Genomic DNA, 25389 nt, shown 5'->3' with positions numbered 1-25389 from the left:
GTACAATAATATTCACCTAACTTCAATGAAGGTGTGAGGCTTGGTTAAGCAATACGCAAAAAGCCCTTTGAGAGCACAGAGAAGAGCAGAGTATGATTTTATGGGATGGCTATGTTTCCTCCAGCACCCCAGAGACTGAGGATGTAACCAGAACCAGCGTCTGTACTTGAACCCTGAGCCTAGCTTCCAAAGAATGCAGAACCTGCCTTCAAGAAGAACACTGCCAAGTGCAACAGAAACTGTTTATTTGCTACAGCATTTCACATAGGTATTTTCTTTGTACAGTAAATAGTTGCTTTTGCCCCAGGTCTAGGTGGAGTTTAAACCCTACATGGATCGGGATGAGCCACATTTTGATCCTGTTAACTGGATTTTTTTTTAACATAAAAATGTGCATTTTATTGACACAAAACATGGGGACAAGGAGACAGATTCTCAAATCCAACCAAGGCAGCTGAGTTAGGGTCTGTCTATGCTGCAGTCAGAGGCTGCAATTGCAACTGGAGCAGACATACCCCAGCTCGTTTTCATCTCGCTAGCTTGGCTCCCAAAACAGTGAAGCTGCAGCAGCACATGCTTCAAGATGGGCTAATCCTATGACTAATGACCCAGGGGTCCAGACAGGCTTGTACAGCCTGTGCTGACGTATTGCTCTGGTACCTGAGCTAGTGAGAGTCAAGCTCGCTCAGGTATGACTGCTCAAGCTGTAGTCAACCCTTCAGTTTTGATTTTTACTGGTGTAATTCAGTGGTCTGGTGGTTAAAACTAGGCATCAGGATTCTTGGGTTCCATTGTGAGGAATGTGAGGGAAGTAGGGTCTAGTGGTTGGAGCTGTATGGGCTGAGATTTACGACTCCTGGGTTTGGTTACCAGTTCTGGAAGGAATGGAGTTTAGTGTGTCTGAGCAGCAGGAATGAGGGTCGGGACTCCTGGGTTCCGTTCCCAGCTCTGGAATGGGAGGGGAGATTAGAGTGTGTTTGTGTTGCGGGGGTTGGGAGTCAGGATTCCCGACTCTGAGGAAAGTAAAATGTAGTGGGCTAGGGCAGGGGAAGTTGAGAATCAGGACTCCTGGGTTCCCTTCCCTGTTTTCAAAACTGAACAAAGGAAATATCCTTTCTGGCATGATGGTGTTAGATGGTGGAACTCACTGATACAGGGTGACATTGAGGCCACAACTTAGCAAGATTCAAAGGGGAACTGGACAGCTCTATAGGTAACAGGAATATCAGTAATACAACAAAGAGTTTTAAAAGGCATATAAACCTCATGCTTCGGGCCTTAAGCCAATCTGTGACTAGCGGAGCTGTGTGGAATTTGTCAGCCGAAACTGTTTTGGGATAGAAATGCAGATTTGGTGACACTGCAATGGTTCATGATTTCATGCTGGTTTTGCTGAATTGTTCGTTTCAGGGAGGGAAATCCCAAAGAAGTCTAAATGTTTTGATTTTTCGATTTGAAACAACTTTGTTTAGAAATTTCCTTGAATTGTTTTTTTATACTAAAAAGTTTAAATGCAATTTGCAATCAAAGCAAAATGTTTAGTTTGAAACCAATTTTTTACTCTTTTTGATTTGCTGAAAATTTTGAACAATTTCATTTTCAGCCAAAACGTGGTTTTCCCTTGATTTTTCGAAATTGCTAGTGAGCTGAAAAATCAATTCCCCGCCCCCAACTTTAATGACTGTTCGAGATCAGGATGAAACTTAATGGTGGGGTGATTATTTCATATCTGCCCACTGCAGATTTCTTACACCTTCCTCTAAGGCATCTGTTGTTGACCACTGTCAGAGAGACTACATGGACCTTGGCTGTGATCAGTCCAGCAGTTCCTATATTCTGACACTATTTGCTGAGCTCTTGGGTATCATATGTTGGATCCCAGCAGAGTGCAACACCGGGTTTAGAACTACATGGAGGATCTAAATAGAGTAATTGATTCATGTCTCCCACCTTGCACAGCAGCAGGTCCCATGGTATAAATTCCTGCTGTGATTTAGAGGTCAACATGCTGTTTGAAGAGGTTGATTCCCTGCATTAAGTGCAAAATTCAACCCCTATGGAGTTGTCACTGATGCTTGCATATTACTTCTGGCATGATTAAAACAGTAAAAGAGATAGGGCGGAGTCTTCAAAAGTGCCTAAGCCCCCACTTTCAAAAGTGATTGGGAGCCACATTTTCCAAGGTGTTTAGGTGCCAAGAGATTCCGATAAGTGCCCAGTGGGATTTTCAGAAGTGCTCAGGTAGATGAGGCACTTTACTCTCATGGGAGTGGCTATGTCACGGGTGAAAATGGAACATAGGATCGTAAGGCACTTTGGCATTTTGAAAATTGTACCCATAGCCCCTACAACAGTTGCTCATTTTTCTTTCCTTAACTGGCTTCCTCGGCTGGGTCTGGCATGGTGGGTTTCAGAAGGATCTTCATTTGTTGTTCTTCATCTCTCAGATGCCTGGGCCTCAATGAAAAAGAATATCAGTAAATATTAACATTTATACAAGTGTAAGCGGGGGAATGGTCCCGCTATTGTGGGGAACTTTCCTAGCTTCTGCACTACCCCGGTGAAGTGGGCTAGCGAAAGGATCCGAGTCCTTGCTCCCACTTCCTTTACCCAGAGGCCTCCCTGCCCTTGAGGACTCCCCTTCCACTCTCCTGTCTGGCAGTGTCCTCGTAAACCCCGACAAGGCTGGGCCCAGGATTCCTGGGGGGCTCGACCCCCAACCCTGCTGTGGTCACCCAGGACAGGGGCTAGGGTGTCCCCACTCCGGGGTACTCTCTCTGCACTGGGCACCTTCCTGATCCACGGATCATTTCATACAATTTCAAGCAAATACAAGTTGTTTAATTAACAATTAATTTTAAAAAAGAATAAGGAAAAATGGGAAAGGTTAAAGGAAAACACATCACCCTGCTCTGTGGCAGGGAACATTACAAACAGTGTCTCTGGAACGTCAGGGCAGTTCAGTCTGTTCCTTGTAGATCCCAGGCTCCTTCTCAGGCCCTGGCCGTGCTGCAGAGACGCTGTGGGTTGGACACTTGCTCTGGTGGTGGCCACACGCTCTCAGGCTCTAGGTGGCAGGACCCTTCTTCCCAGCGTCGCCCCCGCCCGGTCGGGGTTATGATCCCCCTGCAAGTCTGGCCTGCAAGGCCTCTTGGCTGAGGCGTCTCCCTGTGCTGGGCCCACTGCCCAGGGTCCCCCTCACTCTCCCCAGCTGCTCACCACACTCGGACTGCACACGGCTCCGGACTGCCCCAGCCCCAGCTCCGGACTGCTCCAGCCCCGGCTCCAGCTCCACTCTGCCTCAGCCCGGCTGCTGCTGCTGCTCTGCCTCCAGCTCCCTGGGCTGCTTCTCTGGCCCCTCTGGCTCTGGTTGCTGCAGCTCTGCCCCCAGGACAGCTCTGCTCTGCAGGCTGCTTCTGTGACTCTGCTCCCAGCTCTGACCTGCTTCCTGGCTGCTTGTCTGGCCCCTCTGGCTCTGGTGGCTGCAGCTCTGCTCCCAGGGCAGGTCTGCTCTCTCTGGGCTGTGCTCTGGCTTTGGGGCTGCAGCTCTGCTTCCAGCTTAGCTCGGGCCCCTGCTCTCTCCTTAGCTCGGCCCCACTCTGTCTGACTCAGGCCATTCCAGTTCACACGGAGGACGGGACCCCCCCGGCCTCCTGACTCTCTGATTAGCCTGCCCGCCCTGTCAATCAGGCTGATCTGGAGCATTGGCCTCTCCCCATTGCCCCGGGGACTGTCAGTCTCAGACTCCTGATTTACCATCGACCCTTCCCCTTTTAGTGCTGGGAGCTAGCCAACCAAAACACCCCTACTGAGTGTTAGTAAGGGGGCAACAGTCCCCTTACACAAGCATCAAGAGATGTACTTGGCTTAAAACATGCTTGGAGCTAATGGGGCCAGATCCCACCTGGTGTAAATCAGCCATAGCTACACTGGAGTCAATGGGATCAGATTATCTATCTAATCTATCAAATGACTGGAGGATAGCTAATGTGATGCCAATTTTTAAAAAGGGCTCCAGAGGTGACCCTGGCAACTACAGGCTGATAAGCCTCACTTCAGTTCTGGGCAAATTGCTTGAAACTATCGTAAAGAACAAACTTGTCAGATACATAGCTGAACATAATTTGTTTGGAAATAGTCAACATGTTTTTTGTAAAGGGAAATCATGCCTCACCAATCTACTAGAATTCTTTGAGGGGTCAACAAGCATGCAGACAAAGGAGATCCAGTGGATATAGTGTATTTAGATTTTCAGAAAGCCTTTGACAAGATCCCTCACCACAGGCTCTTAAGCAAAATAAGCAGTCATGGAATAAGAGAGAAGGTTCTCTCATGGATTGGTAACTGCTTATAGATAGGAAACAAAGGGTAGGAATAAATGGTCAGTTCTCAGAATTGAGAGAGGTAAATAGTGGGGTCCCCCAAGGGTCTGTTCTAGGATCAGTCCTATTTAACCTATTCATAAACAATCTGGAAAAAGGGGTAAACAGTGAGGGGGCAAAATTTGCAGATAATACAAAACTACTCAAGATAGTTAAGTCCCAGGCAGACTGCGAAACGCTATAAAAGGATTTCAGAAAACTGGGTGACTGGGCAACAAAATGGAAAATGAAATTTAATGTTGATAAATGCAAAGTAATGCACATTGTAAAACATAATCCTAACTGTACATATACAAAGATAGAGTCTAAATTAGTTGTTACTCAACTAAGTGATTTTGGAGTCCTTGTGGATAGTTCCCTGAAATCATCCACTCAATGTGCAGTGGCATTCAAAAAAGCGAACAGAATGTTGGGAATTATCAAGAAAGGGATAGATAATAAGATAGAAAATATCATATTGCCTCTGTATAAATCCATGGTACGCCCACTCCTTGAATACTGTGTCCAGATGTGGTCGCCCCATCTCAAAAAAGATTGGAATTGGAAAAAGTTCAGAAAAGGGCAACAAAAATGATTAGGAGTATAGAAGGGCTTCCGTATGAGGAGAGATTAATAAGACTGGGACTTTTCAGCTTGGGAAAGAGGTGACTAAGGGGGGATATGATAGAGGTCTATAAAATCATGAGTGGTATAGAGAAAATAAATAAGGAATTGTTATTTACTCCTTCTCATAATACAAGAACAAGGGGCCACCAAATGAAATTAATAGGTAGCAGGTTTAAAACAAACACAAGAAGGTATTTTTTCACAAAACGCACTGTCAACCTCTGGAACTCCTTGCCAGGGGGTGTTGTGAAGGCCAATACTATAACAGGGTTCAAAAGGGAGCTAGATAGATTCATGGAAGATAGGTGCATCAATGGCTATTAGCCAGGATGGGCAAGAATGATGTCCCTAGCCTGTGTTTGCCAGAAGCTGGGATTGGGTGACAGGGCATGGATCACTTGATAACCTGTCTGTTCATTCTCTTTGGGGCACCTGCCATTGGCCACTGTCAGAGGACAGGATACTGGGCTTGATGGACCTTTGCTCTTACCCAGTATGGCCATTCTTATCTATCTATCTATGTAATCATGCATATCATTTCTTGTTTGTGCAATCTCTCTCTCTCTCTCTCTCTCTCTCTCTCTCTCAGTGGACCCATGTCTATATCACATAGCCCCCACAAGGTGTGTCATGGCTACTGTTCTTGCCTCCCAATAGAGTCTACTAACCGTGTCTCCACCTCCTCTATGGTATCAGGCAATGGCACGTTGAGCGTCTCGGGCAGGAAGGTCGCTGCAATGCCGGAGATGATTGGGGCAGCTCCATAAATGATCAGTGGCAGGAAGGGAATGTATTCCTCCAACATCTTCACCAATGGGGCAATGATGCTGCCCAGACGCATCATGGTGTTGCTCAAACCCATGCCAGTCTGCCTGTGAATTTGAAATCAACGCAAACAGAGCTATTAGCATAAGCCACAGTGAAGAGAAAAATCTGGGCTAAGGAGCTCACAGGCAATAAGCCAAGCAGTACCTCTCAGCCAGGCCCAGTGGACTAGTAGAGTGACTAGGGAATCAGGACACCTGGGTTCTTTTGCTTGCTCTGCCTCTGACCCACTGCGTAACCTTGGGCAAGTCCCTTCCTCTCTCCATTCATCTTTTTCTCCTCACACCCTCAGTCTGTCTTGTCTATTAGGATTGTGAAGAGCAGAGACTGCTGTCACTATGTATCTGGGAAGCACCTGACACAATGGGGCCCTAATCTCAATTTGGGTCTGTGCAGTACCTTATACAATGGGGGCCCTGATCTCACTCGGGATCTGTGGAGTGCCTGGTACAATGGGGACCTGATCTCAGTCAGGGTCTGTGCAGCAGTTGGCACCATGGGGCTCTGGGGTGGTCTCTAGGTGCTAACTTAACAAATGGGATCTTTCCTGGGGGTAGGTTACCCCACAAGTGCAGGGTTTCTTGCAGCTGGGACTGGGCTAGCTAGATCTTTGATCTGATGTGGCAATTCCTAGTTCTTAGAAGGGCAATTTTGGGTGGCTAGACTGAGACATCTCAGAGGGCCCTCACTTTTCAGATGGCACATCCGCAGCAATTGCAGAGAATCAGGCCCAGTTGCAGTGTCCTAACGTGAGCATCCCCTGAGGTGCCCAAAATCACTAGTAGAGCTGGTCGGGAAATTGTTATCCTGTCCCATGATACATTTTGAGATTTCAAACATTTTTCCCATTCTGAATCAGGACGAACTATTGAAATTTCAAAAAATTTTGTGAATTCAACAGTATAAAAAAAATCTTGTTTTGGGTCCCTCACATCATTTCAACTCAATTTTGACCATTATAAATTTGTACAAAAAAGGGTTGTTTTTAATACAGATTCCAAAACACAAAGTTGTTTCCAACCAGAAAAAAATGAAATTTTCATTTTGGAAATGTAATTTCCAACCTCCCCCGCATTTTTTCTAATTAACACTTTCCCATGAAAAGCTTGGGCTTTGATTAAATAGCTTTTTCCGTCAGAAAAATACATTTTGATGAAAAATTCCCAACCAACTCTAATCACTAGTCACTTGGCTCTGGTCTTTTGCTGTTCCACGGGGCTGCATGTGAAGTTTGAGCTGCACCCTCTGAGTTTTTTCTACATACCTAATCACTGTGGGGTACAGCTCACTTGTGTAGAGGTAGACACAGTTAAAGGAGGCAGCAAGACAGCCTTTTCCAACGACAGCCAGAACGGTGCGCAGGGTCTTCAGATCTTGGGAGAAGGACACAATGGAGGAGGGTTAAGCATGTGGAAAAAGGCTGAAATGCTCAAGAAGGGTCAGGAGTCAATCGGATGTATCCCAGCCACTGGTGCCGATGGGGCCAGATCCACAGCTGCTGTAAATCAGCATATCTGCGCTGGAATCAATGGGGCCAAATCCCCAGCTGCTCCATTGAAGCCAAAGGGGGCAAGAAATCAATGGAGTTGGGCTAATTGACACCAGCTGAGGATCTGTGCCTCAGTTTGCCATCTAGAAATAAGAGTGATAGTCCTTTCTGTGTTGTGTCTATTTAGATTGTGAGCTCTTTGGGGCAGGGACTGTCTCTCCCTTTAGGTCTGTGCAGTACTTGGCACAATGGGACCCTGATGTCATCTGGGGTCTGTGCAGAACCTCGCCCAATGATCAAATATTAATAACCATCTACCCAGCTTTGTTTGTGAAACTGGGTCAGTCACCGCTCCCAGACAGCAGCTCATCCACTTCCCAACCATCTTTCAACAGGCCAGCCTCGATCAGGCTGAATATGTGTCTCAGGTTGCTTCATGGGGAAGTGTCATGGCAACTGGTGTCATAAACACATGTCAGTTGCTTCAGTCCCTGGCAGCAGCAGGTGGTTCTGTACCCTACAGTACCTCAGCCACAGAACACAGCTGTGACATATCCATGGGCTTGAGCCCCATTAGCCCTTATGGATCAGCTCTCCTGGCTCTTCTCCCTCTCCTGCAGCTGACCATATCAGCCAGGCTTTGGACCTTTGGTAGGACAAAGGCTTGAAAACTTCCGGATCGAACCCTGAAAATCCAGGACACTAAGTAACCACCTTGTGGCACAAAGATGTTGGCTAGGATAGAGAGTCCAGCCAGGATGAGGGTCAAGGTCTGTGTGACCCGGCGCCCGATGAAGCTGATTGTGAGGACTGAGATGAACTTCGCTGGGAAATCAACAGCTCCAAAGACCAGCTGGATCAAGAAGATATTGACAGCGAAATTCTGCAGGTCCATGGCCAATCCATAATAGGCAAAGCTGGTGGAGAACCTGGGATGAAGCAAACAGGTATTGATGCATAGAGAGTCATTATCATTGACTTTATTTGTTACAAGCATATTCCCTTTCAGCAATAGGCCCTGGAAATGTGTTTAGTGGTTGGAGCCAGGACCCCTGGGTTCTCTTCACTGTTTTGGGTGGCAGTGTAGTCTAGTGGGTAGACTGCACTGTGTTCTGCTCATGGCTGTGGGAGGGGATTAGAGTCTAGTGAGTTAGACTGGGGAGCAGCTGGGAGCCAGGACTCCTGGGTTCTATTTCCAGCTTTGGAAGAAGAGTGGGGCCTAGTGGTTAGAGCAAGAGGGGACTTTGCTCTGTTGTTAACTCTCAGAGAGGAATGGGGGCCAATAGCTAGAACAGGACACACTAGGCACCAAGGATTCCTGGGTTCTTTTCCCAGCTCTGCACATGGAATGTGTCCTAGGACTAGGAATAGGTGACTATAGGAGCCAGGACTCCTGAGTCCTATTCCTGCTTCTGGGTAGAATCACTTCCTGATGGTTTTCTCTACATGCTGTCTCCCAGGTGGGATTTACGGAAGTCTAGATATAACATACAGAATTGTGATCTAGTGTGATATTCAATCAAGGTGAAATTGACTGTCACTGACATGCCATGGGATGAAGTGGAGCGTCTGTGGGGCTTAGTAGAGGTGAGCAAAATTTTTCATCTACAACTTTTTTCAGCACAAAGTGCAGACTCAATGACATCAAAATGCTTAGGGAATTCATGTCCCTTTGGCTGAATTGTTTCAGATAAAGAAAAAAGCCCCACAAAACAAAAACAAAACAAACCAAAATCTAAATGTTTTCAGTTTTGGTTCAAAATGAATGTTTGTCTCAAACATTTCTTTAATTTTATTTTAAAAAATCTTAAAATATTTAAAATCAAAACAAAATGTTTCACTTGATTTTTTTTTCAACTTTTTGATTAGTCAAAAATTAAGAAAAAATGGTTTTCTGTTCAACGCAAAATGATTTTTTGTACTGATTTTTTGGAATTGCCTGCGGGTCAGAAAATCCATTATTTGCCCCATTCCTCAACAAATAGTTGTGCCTGGTTTACTTGCTGCAGGCTGCTTCATATCATAGGCCTGGTCTACACTATGACTTTAATTCAGATTTATCAGCTTTAATTCGAATTTACCCTGTAACCGTCCTCACAACGACGCTATTTATTTCGATGTAAAGGGCCCTTTAAATCGATTTCTGTACTCCACCCCGACGAGCGGAGTAGCGCCAAAATCGATTTTAACATTTCGAATTAGGGATAGTGTGGCCGCAATTCGATGGTATTGGCCTCCGGGAGCTATCCCACAGTGCATCATTGTGACCGCTCTGGACAGCAATCTAAACTCGGATGCACTGGCCAGGTAGACAGGAAAAGCCCTGCGAACATTTGAATTTCATTTCCTGTTTGCCCAGCGTGGAGAGCACAGGTAACCACAGATAGCTCATCAGCACAGGTAACCATGCAGGCTGATAATCGAAAAAGAGCACCAGCATGGACCGTGAGGGAGGTACTGGATCTGATCGCTGTATGGGGAGAGGATTCAGTGCTTGCAGAACTTCGTTCTAAAAGACGAAATGCAAAAACTTTTGAAAAAATCTCCAAGGGCATGATGGAGAGAGGCCACAATAGGGACTCTGAGCAGTGCCGCGTGAAAGTCAAGGAGCTCAGACAAGCCTATCAAAAAACAAAGGAGGCAAACGGTCGCTCCGGGTCAGAGCCGCGGACATGCCGCTTCTACGCCGAGCTGCATGCAATTCTAGGGGGGGCTGCCACCACTACCCCACCTGTGATCGTGGATTCTGGGTCAGGGATAGTCTCATCAGCGACGCCTGAGGATTCTGCCGATGGGGGAGAGGAGGAGGAGGAGGATGAGGAGGAGCTTGCAGAGAGCACACAGCACTCCGTTCTCCCCAACAGCCAGGATCTTTTTCTCACCGTGACTGAAGTACACTCCCAAGCCTCCCAAGCCAGTACCCAAGACTCTGACCCCATGGAAGGGACCTCAGGTGAGTTTATCTTTTAAAATATAAAACTTGTTTTAAAAGCAAACGGTTTTTAATGATTACTTTGCCCTGAGGACTTGGGATGCATTCGCGGTCAGTTCAGCTACTGGAAAAGTCTGTTAACGTGTCTGGGGATGGAGCGGAAATCCTCCAGGGACATCTCCATGAAGCTCTCCTGGAGGTACTCCGAAAGCCTTGCCAGAAGGTTTCTGGGCAGTGCATCCTTATTCCCTCCTCCATGGTAGGACACTTGACCACGCCATGCTTGCAGCAAGTAATCTGGTATCATTGCCTGACAAAGCCTGGCAGTGTATGGTCCCGGTGTTTGCTGGCATTCAAGCAACATCCGTTCTTTATCTTGTTGTGTAATCCTCAGGAGAGTGATATCACTCCTGGTAACCTGGTTGAAATACGGGAACTTAATTAAGGGGACAGAGGTGGCCGTTCCTACTGGGCTGTTTGCCTGTGGCGGAAAATAAATCCTTCCCTGCAGTTAGCCAAGCGCAGATGGGAAAGTGGCCCTGAGTTTTTCGCGTTTGGCTAGCAGGGATCTTCCCTGTTACCAGCCACGCGGTGGGGGGAGGGGTACCGTGATCATCCCAGAGAATTCATGGTGGGAGGGGGGCGGCGGGGGGTGTGTGGTTAGTTTGGTGCCTGCAGGGATCTTCCCTGATACCAGCCACGCGGTGGGGGGGAGGGGTACAGCGATCATCCCAGAGAATTCATGGCCGGGGGGTGGGGTGGTTAGTTTGTTTTCTGCTGCTGCTGCTGAATGTTAACAGAAAAACCGCAGCACTCTACAGGCTATGCTTGGTATGTGGGAAAGGAGGGCGCAGAAGCTGTAAAACAATGGCTTACCATGGCCGCATGCAAGCCGAATTCTGTTGCCCAGACCTGTGATCTCTAGCAGCAAAGCCACAGGCACTCAGCATTAAGAGGCAAAATGCGACCTTGCACAGAAATCACATGTGCTATGTAATGTGAATAGTGTTGGTCACCGTGAAAGAGTATAAGCATTGTTCTGCAAAATGTAGCTTTTTAAACAATTCTCTCTTTTTTCCCCTCCCTACAGCAGCTGCAAATTCCTCAAGCCTCCCTCCTCCATCCCGAAGGTTATCACAGATAAGGCGTCGTAAGAAGAGAACGCGAGACGAGATGTTTTCTGAAATTATGGAATCCAGCCGCAGTGACAGAGCTCATCTGAATGAGTGGAAGGAAACAGTTTCAAAGTATAGGAAAGAAGCCAGTGAACGTGAGGACAGGAGGGACCAACGTGAGGACATGAGGGACCAACGTGAGGACAGGAGGGACCAACGTGAGGAGAGGAGGGACCAACATGAGGAGAGGAGAGACGCTCGAGATGAGAGGTGGCGGCAGGAAGACCAGAGGAGCAAGGATGCAACGCTGGGGCTGCTGCGTGAGCAAACAGACATGCTCCGGCGTCTGGTGGAGCTTCAGGAACGGCTGCTGGAAAACAGACTGCCGCTTCAGCCCCTGTTCCACCCTCCCCCCTCCCCATGTTCCGTATCCTCCTCACCCAGACGTGTAAGAACACGGGGGGGGAGGCTCCGTACACCTTCCCATTCCACCCCAGTAGACAGCCCAAGCAAAAGGCTGTCATTTTTTTAACCTTTTCTTTGTGGCTTTTTCCTTCCCAGCAATCCTCCTCCCAAATACCACCCGGGTTCCCTCCCTCTTTTTCTAATCTATTAATAAAGAATAAATGATTTTTAAATGATAGTGACTTTATTTGGTTTGAAATAAAGCTGGGGGAAGGAGGAGGGTGGGTTCCTTACAGAAAATGAGTCAATAAAGGGGGCGGGTTTTCATGAAGGAGAAACAAACAGATATTTCACACTGTAGCCTGGCCAGTCATGAAACTGGTTTTTAAAGCTTCTCTGATGCACAGCGCTTCCTGGTGTGCTCTTCTAATCGCCCTGGTGTCTGGCTGCGCGTAATCAGCAGCCAGGCGATTTGCCTCAGCCTCCCACCCCGCCATAAAGGTCTCCCCCTTACTTTCACAGAGATTGTGGAGCACACAGCAAGCAGAAATAACAATGGGGAGATTTCTTTGGCTGAGGTCAGAGCGAGTCAATAATGATCGCCAGCGACCTTTTAAACGGCCAAATGCACATTCTACCACCATTCTGCACTTGCTTAGCCTGTAGTTAAACAGCTCCTGCCTCCTGTCCAGGCTGCCTGTGTACGGCTTCATGAGCCATGGCATTAAGGGGTAGGCGGGGTCCCCAAGAATAACTATTGGCATTTCAACATCCCCAACAGTTATTTTCTGGTCCGGAAAGTAAGTCCCTTGCTGCAGCCCTTTAAACAGAGTAGTGTTCCTGAAAACGCGAGCGTCATGAACCCTTCCCGCCCAGCCCGCGTTGATGTTAGTGAAACGTCCCTTGTGATCCACAAGTGCTTGCAGCACCATTGAAAAGTACCCCTTGCGGTTTATGTACTCGGTGGCTTGGTGCTCCGGTGCCAAGATAGGGATATGGGTTCCGTCTATCGCCCCACCACAGTTAGGGAATCCCATTGCAGCAAAACCATCCACTATAGCCTGCACATTTCCCAGAGTCACTAACTTTCGTAGCAGCACCTGAGTGATTGCTTTGGCTACTTGCATCACAGCAGCCCCCACAGTAGATTTGCCCACTCCAAATTGATTCCCGACTGACCGGTAGCTGTCTGGCGTTGCAAGCTTCCACAGGGCTATCGCCACGCGCTTCTCAACTGTGAGGGCTGCTCTCATCTTGGTATTCTGGCGTTTCAGGGCAGGGGACAGCAAGTCACAAAGTTCCATGAAAGTGCCCTTACGCATGCGAAAGTTCCGCAGCCACTGGGTGTTGCCACACCTGCAACACTATGCGGTCCCACCAGTCTGTGCTTGTTTCCCTTGCCCAGAATCGGCGTTCCATGGATAGAATCTGCCCCATTAACAACATGATCTCCAAAGCACCGGGGCCCGTGGTTTCACAGAATTCTGTATCCGTGTCCGTGTCCATGTCCTCATCATGCTTGTCGCTGCGCTGCCGCCGCCGCTGCCTCCTCGCCTAGTTTTTCTGGTCCTGGCTGAGCATAAACTCCACGAGAACGCGCGAGGTGTTTACAATGTTCATGACTGCTGTCTTGAGCTCAGCGGGCTCCATGCTTGCCGTGGTATGGAGTCTGCAGTGTTCACCCACCCAGGAAAAAAGGCGCGAAAATGGTTGTCTGCCGTCCGTTGCTTTCATGCAGGGAGGGAGGAGGGAGGGAGGAGGGAGGGAGGAGGTGAGGCTGTACCCAGAACCACCTGCGACAATGTTTTTTGTCCCATCAGGCACTGGGACCTTAACCCACAATCCCAATGGGCGCGGGAGACTGCGGGAACTATGGGATAGCTATGGGATAGCTACCCACAGTGCAACGGTGCAGAAATCGACGCTAGCCCCGGTACTTGGACGCACACCACCGAATTAATGTGCTTAGTGTGGCCGCATACATTTCGACTTTATACAACCTGTTTTTCAAATCCGAATTATATAAATTCGGATTAATCCCGTAGTGTAGACATACCCATAGTCTCAGCTTCCTCTTTGTGCAAGCACAAGAGCCAACTAACCATACAAAGCAGAGGCAGAAGGAGATCCGGCGTAGGACAGGGGTCCGCACCAGGTCGATGAAGGTATAGCTGCTCTTTGCAGAGGCTGTTTCTTTCTGCATGTTGGATCTGCATGTTGGAGAGAGAAGAATTCTGGATAATGGCATGGTGCCTCCATGGTGGGAAAGGCCTGGAAACAGAGCAGGGGAATGGGAGGGAATGAGATTCTGGGTCATCCAATGGTGCCAAAATTCTAGTTTCAGAGGAGGCCTCAGTCTAGACAAAATAATGTGTATGTGTAGGAAGGGATGGATCGATGGATAAAGAGAAGGGTGTGCATAGGGATGGATGGATAGTTGGATGGATAGAAGCATTTGTATGGGGATAGATGGATAGAGAGGTGTCTGGGGGAGATGAAAGATAGATGGAGATGAATAGAGAGATTATGTGTATGAGTATATGTTTATAAAAGATAGGTGTTTATGTCTAGAGATGGATACATAGATGGCTGGATAGGTGGTTATGTATGTAGGACTGTAGGTAGAGAGATTGATAGACGATACCTTGTACGTATGGGAATCCCATTGTACGAGAAAGAAGTCAGACCATGGTGAGAATTCCATTGCTCAGGGAACACTATAGCCAGTTGCGCCACTGGTGTACTTGTGCAGAGTCCCCATGACATGAGTGCAACCACACTGATTTATATCTGCTTGTCTTGCGTGCCTATATCGGCCGCTGGAGTTGGTGGGAGCTCTCAGCCTCTCTGAGATCCAGTCTTACCTCTGTGTTAAGTTTGTCTCCTTCTTCCTTCTTCCGGTTTATCCTGGCCACTCTCTGGAGCTGCTTCACTGCCTCATCAGGTCTGCCGGCTATTACCAGCCAGCGGGCGGACTCCGCGAACCACCTGGGAAGCAGAAGATATGAAAACACACCTGCACGGAACACTCGCATTGCTCTTGTTGAACTGCGATCAGCCCCACTGGAGCACGGTGCTGTTCTTCTACACTAGGGGCAGTGCCCAAAGCCAGTGCAGGGCACAAGCAGTGACAGAGGCAGCAGGGAGCATGTTGTGGAATGGCCTCCGTGGAACCTGCATTCTCTGGTCCCCCCTGCTACCTGCAGCCCCCTGGTGACAGCCAAGTGTTACTGCAACTTGAAGCTCCATTCCCGTCAGGAGACTGCCCAGTGGCAGCAGGTGGTATTGCACCTAGCCATGCACAAGGAAGGAAGGATGGTGATAGGGTGATAGCCGAGACCTGGCTGCAGTTCCCTGCTCCTCTGCAGACTTCTTGTGCGACCGTTGCTAGTCAGTTAGTCTGTCTCTGTGTCTGAATCCCCTCATCTGTACAATAGGGTAATAGCACTGCTCTCCCTCAGAAGGGTGTTGTGGTTATAGCTGGTTGGCACTGTTCTGCTGAAATATTTGTCCATTGAAAAATGGGGGTTTGTTCAAATTGAAACTGTTTGCAGGGAAAGGTCAGTTTCAATGAACCTCTTGATTTAAAAAAAAAAGAACGTTTCAAAATTTGTCCTGTGTCAAAATTAAAAGTTTCAACAATTTTGTTTCAAAATTTTTGATCATTTACACTAGAAAAAGGGTAAAAAATAAACAAGCTCCAGATCAAAAAGAAAAATTTCAAAATTATCAAAAGGAAACATTTCAACTGACCCAACCGGAATATTTTTTCAGATTATCAATTCACAAAAGTTTTCCTGGTTTTGACTTTTGGCCAGATTCAGGATGGGAAAACTTTTCAAAGTCTCAAAGACTCTTATGTTTGTTGCCAGCCAGCTCTAGCTGTGAGGATAAATATATTAAACACTGTGATGTACCTAGATACTATGGTGATGGGTTCTAGATAAATACCCAAGATAGGTCAGTTCCTCATATTACCCAGCAGTGACATTATGGGTGGAGTAGAGCCCTCTTTGCTTTCACTGGAAATTTTTCACAATGTTTTAAATTTTCTTCAACAGAACAAAAGTTTTCATTTTGCTTCCATTTTGGAAGGGGTTTTTTATTTTTTTTTATTTCCTCTCTTTTATTTCCTTTTGCTTTCATTTTTCCACTGGAAAATGGGGGAATGTGGAAAAAATGGCTCCAAATCATAGAAATGAAAATTTTTGTTGTATCAAAAAATTAACCAACTTAGAAAGAAACGTTTATTTTTCAGGAAACCCGCCCCTCCCTCCCAAATCCTGAAAACTAAAATAAAATGTTTGCTTTCGTTGCAAATTTTTGAAGGAATTTTTTGGGGGAAAGCCATTTTTCATAGAAAACAAATTTAAGATATCAAATCTTCAATTCTGTCTATTTATACGTTATCCTCTTAGTCTTGCCATTTCCCTGGTTTGCTGAAGCAATTCTAGGTATGAAATTCCACAGCTTTCATAGTTATTTTTCATTATTTGCATTACCATAATGCCCTGAAGACCCAGGGTACCTCTATACTTACCGGAGGGTCCGGCGGCAGGCAATCGATGTGCTGGGATTGATTTAACGTGTCTGGTTTGATCCCGGATCGATCCCGGAAGTGCTTGCCGTCGACGCCGGTACTCCAGCTCGGCGAGAGGAGTACGCAGCATCGACGGGGGAGCCTCCCTGCAGCGTCTGGACCCGCGGTAAGTTCGGACTAAGGTACTTCGAATTCAGCTACGTTATTAACATAGCTGAATTTGCGTACCTTAGTCCGAAGTGGGGGCTTAGTGGGGACCAGGCCTCAGTCATGGGGCAGAACCCCATTGTCCCAGGCACTGAACAAAAAGACAGTCGCTGCCCCATACACCTTATAATCTAAGGACAAGACAAGCAACAAAAGGTTGATACAGACAGGAGAGCACAAGGAAACAGTGAGACAACATTGGGTAGCATGATAGGCAATGGTCTGTGCAAACCAGCAGCCTAACCGTCATCAAGTTTTTTTGTAAGCCACACAGCAAGGGAGAGTTAGAAGAAGGACAACGAGGTATCTTTGCTGATGTTTACAGGGAAACTCCTCCCAGGTATGAGGGGCAGCATGATAGAATGCACTAAGGTGCTTGTTTGAAAATTTAGCAAGCGGGCAACGGAGGCAGGCATCCTGGGCCAATCGGAATTGGGAGTCAGCATTGTGCTAGTGAATGACAGATGGGATAGGTATGGTGCAGTAGGGCGTGAACGGCTTTGAAAATGAAGATGAGTAGTTTATGTATGATGTGATGAAGAACAGGGAGCCAGTGGAGGGCTGCAAAGAGAGAGGTGACATGGACAAAGTGATGAGACAGGGGAATGATCTTTGCAGTAGTGTTTTGAATGGATGTAAGTGGAGGAAGATTGCATTTGCCAAGGTCGGAGAAGGGGATGTTGCAGTAATCGAGACACAAAATTATGAGAACCAGGATAAGAGATTTGTTTATTCTACTTGCTTAAAGTTTGCCTTATTCCTGCATCCAGTGAGAAAAGCAGGATGGAAGGGGAATGGATCAGAAAGGATAAGGGTGAGCTAACCTACCAGGAATAGATGAAGCAGATGAAATAGGGCAAAGACACCACAAGCTGCAGCCAGCGCCAATTGGGGATGGTGTAAGCCACCCCAGCCAGAATGAACTGCCCGATTGTGTAGCAGTATCCATGCATGGTGCTCACAACGGCCCGTGTGTGGGTGGGTGTCCATTCCACAGCTGGGGAGAGACACACACAAAGGGAAAATAATCTCTCTGTCCTTGGGCTGATATCCTCCAGTGGTGAGAACAAGCACGAGCGGAGGCAGCAGGAACATGTACAAACAGCCTTCCCCTGGCTCTTTGAGGCTGAGATGAAATAGCTCCCCAGAACCTGCATTCCCTGAGCCATGCCTCCTTCCCCTGCTAGTTGCATCCCACCTAGTGGTAGTAGGTAGTACTGCACCCTGTTGGAGGCGCTCCATTCCCCCTCGCCATGGCAACAGCCAGTACTGCGCCCTGCAGCAACTCCACCCCCGGTGGCAGCAAGCAGTACTGTACCCTGCAGGGATACAGCAGCACCAGTCCCCCAGTGGCAGCAAGCAGTACTGCCCTCTGCAGGGTTGCAAACACTCCAGAAGACCCCGCAACGGCAGCAGGCTGTACTGTACCCTGCAGGGTTGCAGCATCTCAAACACCCCACAATGGCACACTTATGCACCCTGAAGTACATCAGCCACAATACACAGCTGTTATGTAATTGAATAGTCTGAGTCCCATTAGCCTCTGATATCCAGCTGCCCCTGGGTCCTCTAGTTCCTAGAGGTCCTGTATACATTGTATAGTACAAGGGACTTTCTAGTAATGAGGAGGGCATTCTGTAGCTCCTGGCTGACGCACATGGCCTGTGCCTGTGCTGTAGAAGATGTATTGTGGAATATCTGTTCTGTTGTGAATCATCGTCATCTGATGACGGCACTCCACTCTAAATAGCTTCCATTCCATTCTTGGGGACTGTAGGGTTTCGGCCGGGGCTCGTCCCCCTCTGGGGCAGCTGGGAACGAGGCCGCCTCACAACAGGGACCTGCATGCTATTGGAAGCTGCCGTGTTTTGTGGCTCTCAGGCAGGGGCTGAGCAGACAAATAGGTTTAGGAAACCCACGTCGTGGCGCCAAAGGACCTGAGAGAGGGGGAGACTGCCACCCACATGTTGGGTGGCAGGGGGGATGCAGGCCCACCCCCTCCACTGTGTCCCAGCCTGGGGCCCTAGCAGCGGCAGAAGACCCGTTGCTGTGTCAGTGGGGATCCTGACCGCAACAAACTGACTTTGGCCCTGGGTGTGCTGCAGCCAGACTAGGGTCGGCTGCCCCCGGGCTACTTCCTACCTCCCCCTCTAGAGGTACTTGCGTCTGGACAGAGTCTTCCCAGGAGTAAAGCACCTCTAGGTAGCCAGCGGGCGGTAGGCTTGGCAGCTCCTCTGGGTAACTTGCCACAGACGAGTTTACCAGCTTCTCCGGGATCTGGTCGGCATCTGCCCAGTCCTCGGGTCGGCCGCAAACTGCAGGAGTCTCCCAACTGGGAGCTAGGCCACAGGCGTCTGGCTTGTCCGGTGGCCGGGCCTCTAGTGAACTCTGGGCAGTGCTTCTATATCGTGATGCCCACTTTTCCAAACCTAGTGCTCAAAATTTCCCAAATCTGGTGGAAAAATTCCCAGGAAAAGCTTTTTACAGTGCTTCTATAACCTGGGAACTTTCCCAAAACTTGGGAATTTGTGAGTAAAATGTTTCAACTTGGGAAATTGGAATTTTCATTCAAAACATTTTACTCAAAAATTCCCAGATTTTGGGAAATTTCCCAAGATATAGAAGCACTGGCTCTGGGGTTGTGCTTTTGTACTTCCTGTCCTGCACCCTGACCTCTGAGGGGGAGAGGGGGTGCAAGCTCCACTGGCTCCGCCCACTTTGGCGCCGGAGGGGCTCGTCTCCCTCCGGGGCGGCTGGGAACCAGGCCGCCTCACCACAGGGACCTGCATGCTATTTTAAGCTGCCCTGTTTTGTGGCATCTCCTGTGCTCTGGCGCTGCAGAAGTACACGGAGGTGGGATTGTTCCAGAGAACTCAGTTCTCCTTTAGGTACCAGATTTTTAGAAGAGGACAGGCCCAGATTTCAAGGTGCAAAATACCTCCTAAATAACGTACTCAGGTCTTTGTCAGCTGTGGCAATCAGTGTCCCAAAGGGAGCTGCTGAGTGCTTTGGTAAATCCAGGTTGGAATGGGACGTAGGACTTTTGGAAAATCTAGCTCCCGATTTTTGGTGCTGAGACCTTGGATATCCCACCCATGCGGTGTGTGCTTCTGGTCTCTCTGTGCTCCCACCACAGAGTAATTTATTAGCAGCGGGAACAAGGCACCTCCCTCTATCCCCAGTAACCAGCTCATCTTGTGTCTGGGATGGCAGGCGCCAGACACACTTACACAGAGAGACACCGTTCATCGCAATTCCCGAGGAGGCCATTCCGGTCAGGAAACGGAAGATGCAGTAGGCAGTGAAGCTGGGCGAGAAGGCAGTGCTGGTGCCTGTGACAGCCATCTGCAAGTAGCACCAGATCAAGGGAGACCTGCGGCCAAACCTGAGCCAAAAAAGACCAAGAGAACAGATGAGGGAAACCCAGGATACTGAGGCAAGTGTGTTCAGAGTAGGAGTTAAATCTTGTGCAAGGAAGTATTGCTGCCATTGGCATGGCTCCCTGGCTTGGGGAATGGGCAAAGAGGCAGGAGGCCCCAGTTCTAAAACCAGCTCTGTGGCATGTGACAAAAGGTTATTGATGAAAATACTTCATGTCAGCCGTGCTGTAGCTGCTAATGATGAGGCCTGCAGGGCTGGATTAAGGCAATCTAGGGCCCTGGCAGTAGGGTTATCCCCTGGCTGGTATTTGACTGTTAGAAAAAATTCAATCTTGATTTAAAATCTCCAGGGCTGGAGAATCCACCACAGCCCTTGGGCCGTTGTTCCAATGGTTAATTCCCTTTGCTGTTAGAAATTTGCACCTTATTTCCAGTTGAATTTGTCTAGCTTCAATTTCCAGCCACTGGCTCTTATAAAATCTTTGTCTGCTAGATGGAAAAGCCTCTTATCCGATTGCTGCTCCCCGTGTAGGTACCTATACAGAGAGCCCCACGTTTTTTGCAAATGTGAAATAATAAATAAAAAAAGCAAAAAACTCACCCTACAGTGGCAGCTCCTGTCCTGTGGAGCTCAGGCTGGCTCCCCACTCTGAACGCCAAACCTGAGCAGCACTGCGACCCCGTGTGCCAGGCCACAACACCCTGAGTCGAGAGCCAGGCCCAGCTGCACCGCACAGGACCCCAGGAGCCACTTCTGTGGTGTGAGTGCAGGGCAGGCTCGGGGGTGCAACACTCACCTCCCCCAGAGCCTCCCAACCCCTGGTGGCAGGACTCAGCCCCCCTCCGGGGCCTCCCAACCCCCAGGGCAAGACCCGATCCCTACATGGTTAACATTAACAAAACAAAAATAACCAGAAATTCCCCCAAAAATAAAATAAACAATTATTAAAAGAATTCAAGGGGCTCCACTTACAGACTGTGATCAAGTCACCCCTTAACCTTTGCTTTATAGATTGAACTCCTGGATTCTCTCACTGTAAGGCACATTTTCCAAACCTTTAACATTCTCCTGGGTCTTCTCTGGCCCCTCTCCAACCTACCAACATCCTTCTGGAATTGTGGACACCGGAACTGAACACAGGATTCCAGTAGCAGTAGCACCAGTGCCAAATACAGAGATACCATAACTTCTCTCCTCCTGCTCGATATTCCTGATTCCCCCAGGAATCAGCCTTGCTCGGCTTCATAAGGACATTGCTCTCACCTGTCTGACAGACCTCCAAAGATGATGCCTCCCGCCAGGATCCCAACCATGTAGATGGACTGAGCCATTTGCTTCAGCTGCCGGGAGTCACACACCAGGTCCCACTGTAAGGGAGAGAGAAAATGAAGCTGGGCTCCAGGAGGAAGACTGGCTTGTGGTTAAGGCCCCAGACTGGGGCTGAGATTTTCAGAGCCATTAATGGCATTTAGACAGCCAGTTCCCATAGCAATCCTTACAATTCATTTTAATTTGTTAATTACAAGTCCACAGCTACCTACGTTTAATGGGAAATGTGATCTGCTGGGCATCACAGCCTGAATCTCTCTGAGCCTCAATGTCCATTATCTGTAAAATGAGGGAGGATCATCCTGGTCTCTAGCTTTCTCCCTGTGTAGCACCCAGCAGAGCTGGGCCCCATCTCAGTTGTTGTCCACAGAGCACCCAGCGCAGTCTCAGTTGGGGTCTGTGCAGTGTCCAGTGCAATGGGTCCCTGATTGGAGCTGGGGTCCATGCAGTATCTGCACAAGGGTTCCCCAGTCTGAGCTGGGCTCTGTGCAGTGCCAGGCACAAAAGGGCTCCACTCTCAGCTTGGGTCTGTGTAGCATCTGGCACAGTGAGTCTCTGAACTCAGCTACGTCTCTGCAGTGCCTGGCAGAATGGGTCCTTTCGATGTTAATGTAGGATCAAACATAATGATCCCATGCGAGGCGGATGGTTTTGAATGGACTGAGTGTTCAAAAGACTGGGATCCCACTCCTAGCTCTGACACTGACTTGCTGTGACCTTGGGCAAGTCATGCTGCCTCGCTGTGCCTCAGTTTCCCTCAGCTGTGAGATGGGATAGTAAGGTTTAGTCACTATTGTAAAGCCCTTTGAGATCTAGGGGAGAGCAGGGCTAGGTCTTAGCATCATTCACATTCCTTTAATGCGGATTAGTGGATTATGTCCAGTTTAATTGAGAGGAAACTGACTGCAAAATGGATGGGGGAATTCCCACCCCAGCCAGTGCAACCAGTACTGGCTGCTGCCATGGTGAGGGGGAATGGAGCGCCTCCAGCAAGGTGCAGTACCACCTACTACCACTAGGTGGGATGCAACTAGCAGGGGAAGGAGGCATGGATCGGGGAATGCAGGTTCTGGGGAGTTATTTCATCTCAGCCTCAAAGAGCCAGGGGAAGGCTGTTTGTACATGTTCCTGCTGCCTCCGCTCGTGCTTGTTCTCACCACTGGAGGTCATCAGCCCAAGGACAGAGAGATTATTTTCCCTTTGTGTGTGTCTCTCCCCAGCTGTGGAATGGACACCCATTTCCTCGTACACTGAAGGAAACAAGGCTCTGTGAAGTACAAAGGCCGTGTCCTGCTTTCCTTTACACCTGTGCAATGGCAGCCACTTGGAGCTGCGTGGATTGAAGTTGCCTGAGGGGCCAGCATGTAACTGAGAACAGCACGTGGCCCTGGATGAAATTCTGCACTGACTTAGGCTGAAATCAAGCCGATGTCAATAGACATGCAGGGGCTGTTGCTTGGTGCAAATTTTAAGATCAGATCTAGGAAGAGGAGGATTGATAGATAGATACTCTGACCCTCTCTGCCCATAGGACAGTGAAACTTACTTGCAAAAATCTATGAAAAGGCATAACTCCAACAAAAATCTTTTCAACTCATCCACCCCAATTTCCACCCCATGGTTTCAGTATCCTTTTCCCAGCCGGTTACCCGCGCTGCAGCAGGTCTTGCTCTCACGTACCTCTGTAATGATGGTGCTGGTGAAAATGCTCTTGTTGTACACCCACCCATCAGCGCAGGGTTCAGTCTCCAGCTCGGTTAGGTTTGTGACTGTGGCATTGGAGTCTAGGAGCTGCCACTGCATGGTGACAAAGCGGTGACACTTCTCTGGCTGCAGGTTGCTGTCCATGGGGACGGAGACCCTGATGAGGTTCTTGGCAGTGAGCTTTCCGGTGAGGTTGGTGTCAGGAGTGTTGTTGATGTTGATATGGACCTGGCAGTGGTGCTCAGAGATGGCAGCAGTGAAGTTCTGCAGGAGGTTATGGCTGGCCAGCATGAAAAATGGGATAGCCAGTAAGTTCACATAGATGATTTGGAAGCGACCCATCCCCCCGACATGGTCTAAGAGCTCGGCAAAACTCATGGTGCCAGATTGGAAGATTCAGCACTAACCTTCTGGGTTAAGCAAAAACAATGGGGCTCGAATAACGGACGTTACCTGAATAGGTCAATTACTTGTAAAAATTAAGCGTTGTGCGATGAAAATATTTACACAGAAAGACGTTAATTTGAATCCAGCTTGTATTCCACTTCACAACTTCAAAGACAGCCATAAAGCGCAGCACTTCTTACAAAAAGTCAGCTGTTGGCAAATAGTGTGCATGGATTCTTGAGGGTGTAGTTTCCAAAGAAGAGGCATTGAGTTATATTCTCCCTAAATAACTGAGTGTGCTACCACATTGCTTCTCCTTTGTTGTAAAAATTCCCGTGCAACCATTCCTAGTTTCCTGTCAGCTGCGGGAAAACTCCACACACCTTTTCTATGAACTGTAGACACATCAGGGAATGGTTTTGCCAAGCTTAATTCCACGTTGATCCTTGCATTTTACCTCTGGAAAAACAGGTGGGGTTTATATATCGCTCCGAGGGTTATATAAGGCCTTAAGCAGGTCACTTGGTTAAAATTTAACTTTGTTTTGCATAGATTAAGTCCAAAAAAGGGAAAGTCTGAAAGCAATGTGCTAGATACGGTGCTAAATGCTTCCAGTGCAGGGGTGACAAATACGCTGATCCAAGCTGCTAAACCACAATGCCTTTGGGTGAGTATATTATTCACACCACAGGGCTAGAAATTACCTATAGCTAAAAAGGATCCAGATTTAGCTGAGATACCACAAGCCCACCTCTGTCCTGAGTAGAGTGATCAGACAGCAAATGTGAAAAATCGGGATGGGGGTGGGGGGTAATAGGAGCCTGTATAAGAAAAATACCCAATAATTGGGACTGTCCCTTTAAAATTGGGACATCTGGTCACCATAGTCCTGAGTCATCACTATTCTTAAAATACCACCTGGATATACCCAGCTGAGATTGGGGCCCCGTTGTGCCAGGGATTGTACAACCCCATAGTGTGAGCCATCCCTGTCCCAAAGTGCTTACAGTCTAAATAGACAAGACAGACCAAAGGGAGGGTTCTAATTAGCGGTGGTCTGAAAAATTTTAGCAAACAGTTTTTGCAGGAAATGTTCTGCAGGAAAGTGTCATTTTTGACAAATGTCTTGACTCTAAAACATTTTAAGAAAAAAGATTTGAAGATGAAAAATTGGAGATGACAAATTTCAGGTTTTCAGTTTAAAATGACTTTTTGTTTAGAAATTTGAGCTAATTACACAAAAAATGTTTGGAAAATACAAAATGGTTGAAAGATAAACAAAATGTTTCAACTGACCCAACAAAAGTGGCGCATACGCTTGTGCTGGGCCCACTACACAGAGACACGGGGCGAGCCAAAATGACTTGCCCAAGTGTCTGTAACTGAGCTGGGGATGGAGCCCTGAATTCGTGAGTCCTCATCTTATGCATTAACTCTGAGGCCATTCTTCCTCACAAGGCGGCTCTTGCTGTGGTGTAGTTGTGATGTCTGACGAGTGACTTGGTATGCCCGGTACTGCCAGAGTCAGCCTAGTTGGCTGATTGGCTTAGTGGAGGTGTCCTTTGTTTCTTACATGCTGCCACTCATGCCTTGCAGCAGAAGTGCTGGGGTCTCAATCAAGCCATTTGGGGTTTTTTAACGAAGGATCATATCTGAGTAAAAAAGAAATGAGATATGATTCTAAGACTGTTGTGTTATGGGTTGTTGTTTGTCTTCGTTCCCAGGTACCAGTGACTGGCATAGATAGATTGATACATATGGGGAAGGGGGGATGTGCATGGGGATAGATGGATGGACAGATATTTCTTTTGGGTCATGTCGTATGTTTGCTGGGGGGAGGGAAAAGCTGAGGAGCTCAGCAGAAGTGGGGCAGTTCTGTTCTGTGGGGTTGAGCAGGGCAGTGTGAGCTCACATAGCCAGTCTGTGCCCCGCCCCACAGCTCTGTGAGGGCCCCTGTCTGACCTGGGCAGACTCGGCGGCAGATCTGCAATCTGCACTGCAGAATCAATGGCTCCTGCAGCTTGGGGAGGGAAGTAGGAGCGGAGGCTACTGCAGGAGCAGCTACTGAGTGCAAACCCTGGCCCAGC

At 48.1% G+C, this 25389-nt stretch overlaps 2 protein-coding genes across 2 annotated transcripts; one reads left to right on the top strand and one right to left on the bottom strand.

Moving 5' to 3' along the window:
• Window positions 1–1721: 1721 nt before the first annotated feature.
• On the bottom strand, window positions 1722–23293 carry LOC101950098 (solute carrier family 22 member 6-A-like). Its single transcript, XM_065551118.1, has 10 exons — window positions 22892–23293; window positions 21146–21249; window positions 19734–19886; window positions 17330–17539; window positions 14617–14742; window positions 13857–13970; window positions 8017–8231; window positions 7078–7186; window positions 5657–5860; window positions 1722–2457 (listed from the first exon to the last, which is right to left on the bottom strand). Exons 1-10 carry the CDS (start codon window positions 23291–23293, stop codon window positions 2373–2375), a joined length of 1722 nt encoding a protein of 573 aa, XP_065407190.1. The 3' UTR covers window positions 1722–2372.
• Window positions 9709–11881, top strand: LOC135972585 (SRRM2 protein homolog rsr-2-like). Its single transcript, XM_065551119.1, has 2 exons — window positions 9709–10255; window positions 11325–11881. Exons 1-2 carry the CDS (start codon window positions 9709–9711, stop codon window positions 11879–11881), a joined length of 1104 nt encoding a protein of 367 aa, XP_065407191.1.
• Window positions 23294–25389: the final 2096 nt, after the last annotated feature.

The sequence above is a fragment of the Chrysemys picta genome, chromosome 7, assembly GCF_011386835.1.
Source record: "Chrysemys picta bellii isolate R12L10 chromosome 7, ASM1138683v2, whole genome shotgun sequence".
NCBI lineage: Eukaryota > Metazoa > Chordata > Testudines > Emydidae > Chrysemys > Chrysemys picta.
Note: the sequence above shows the minus strand (reverse complement) of the source record. Positions and strands in the feature narration are given on the sequence as shown.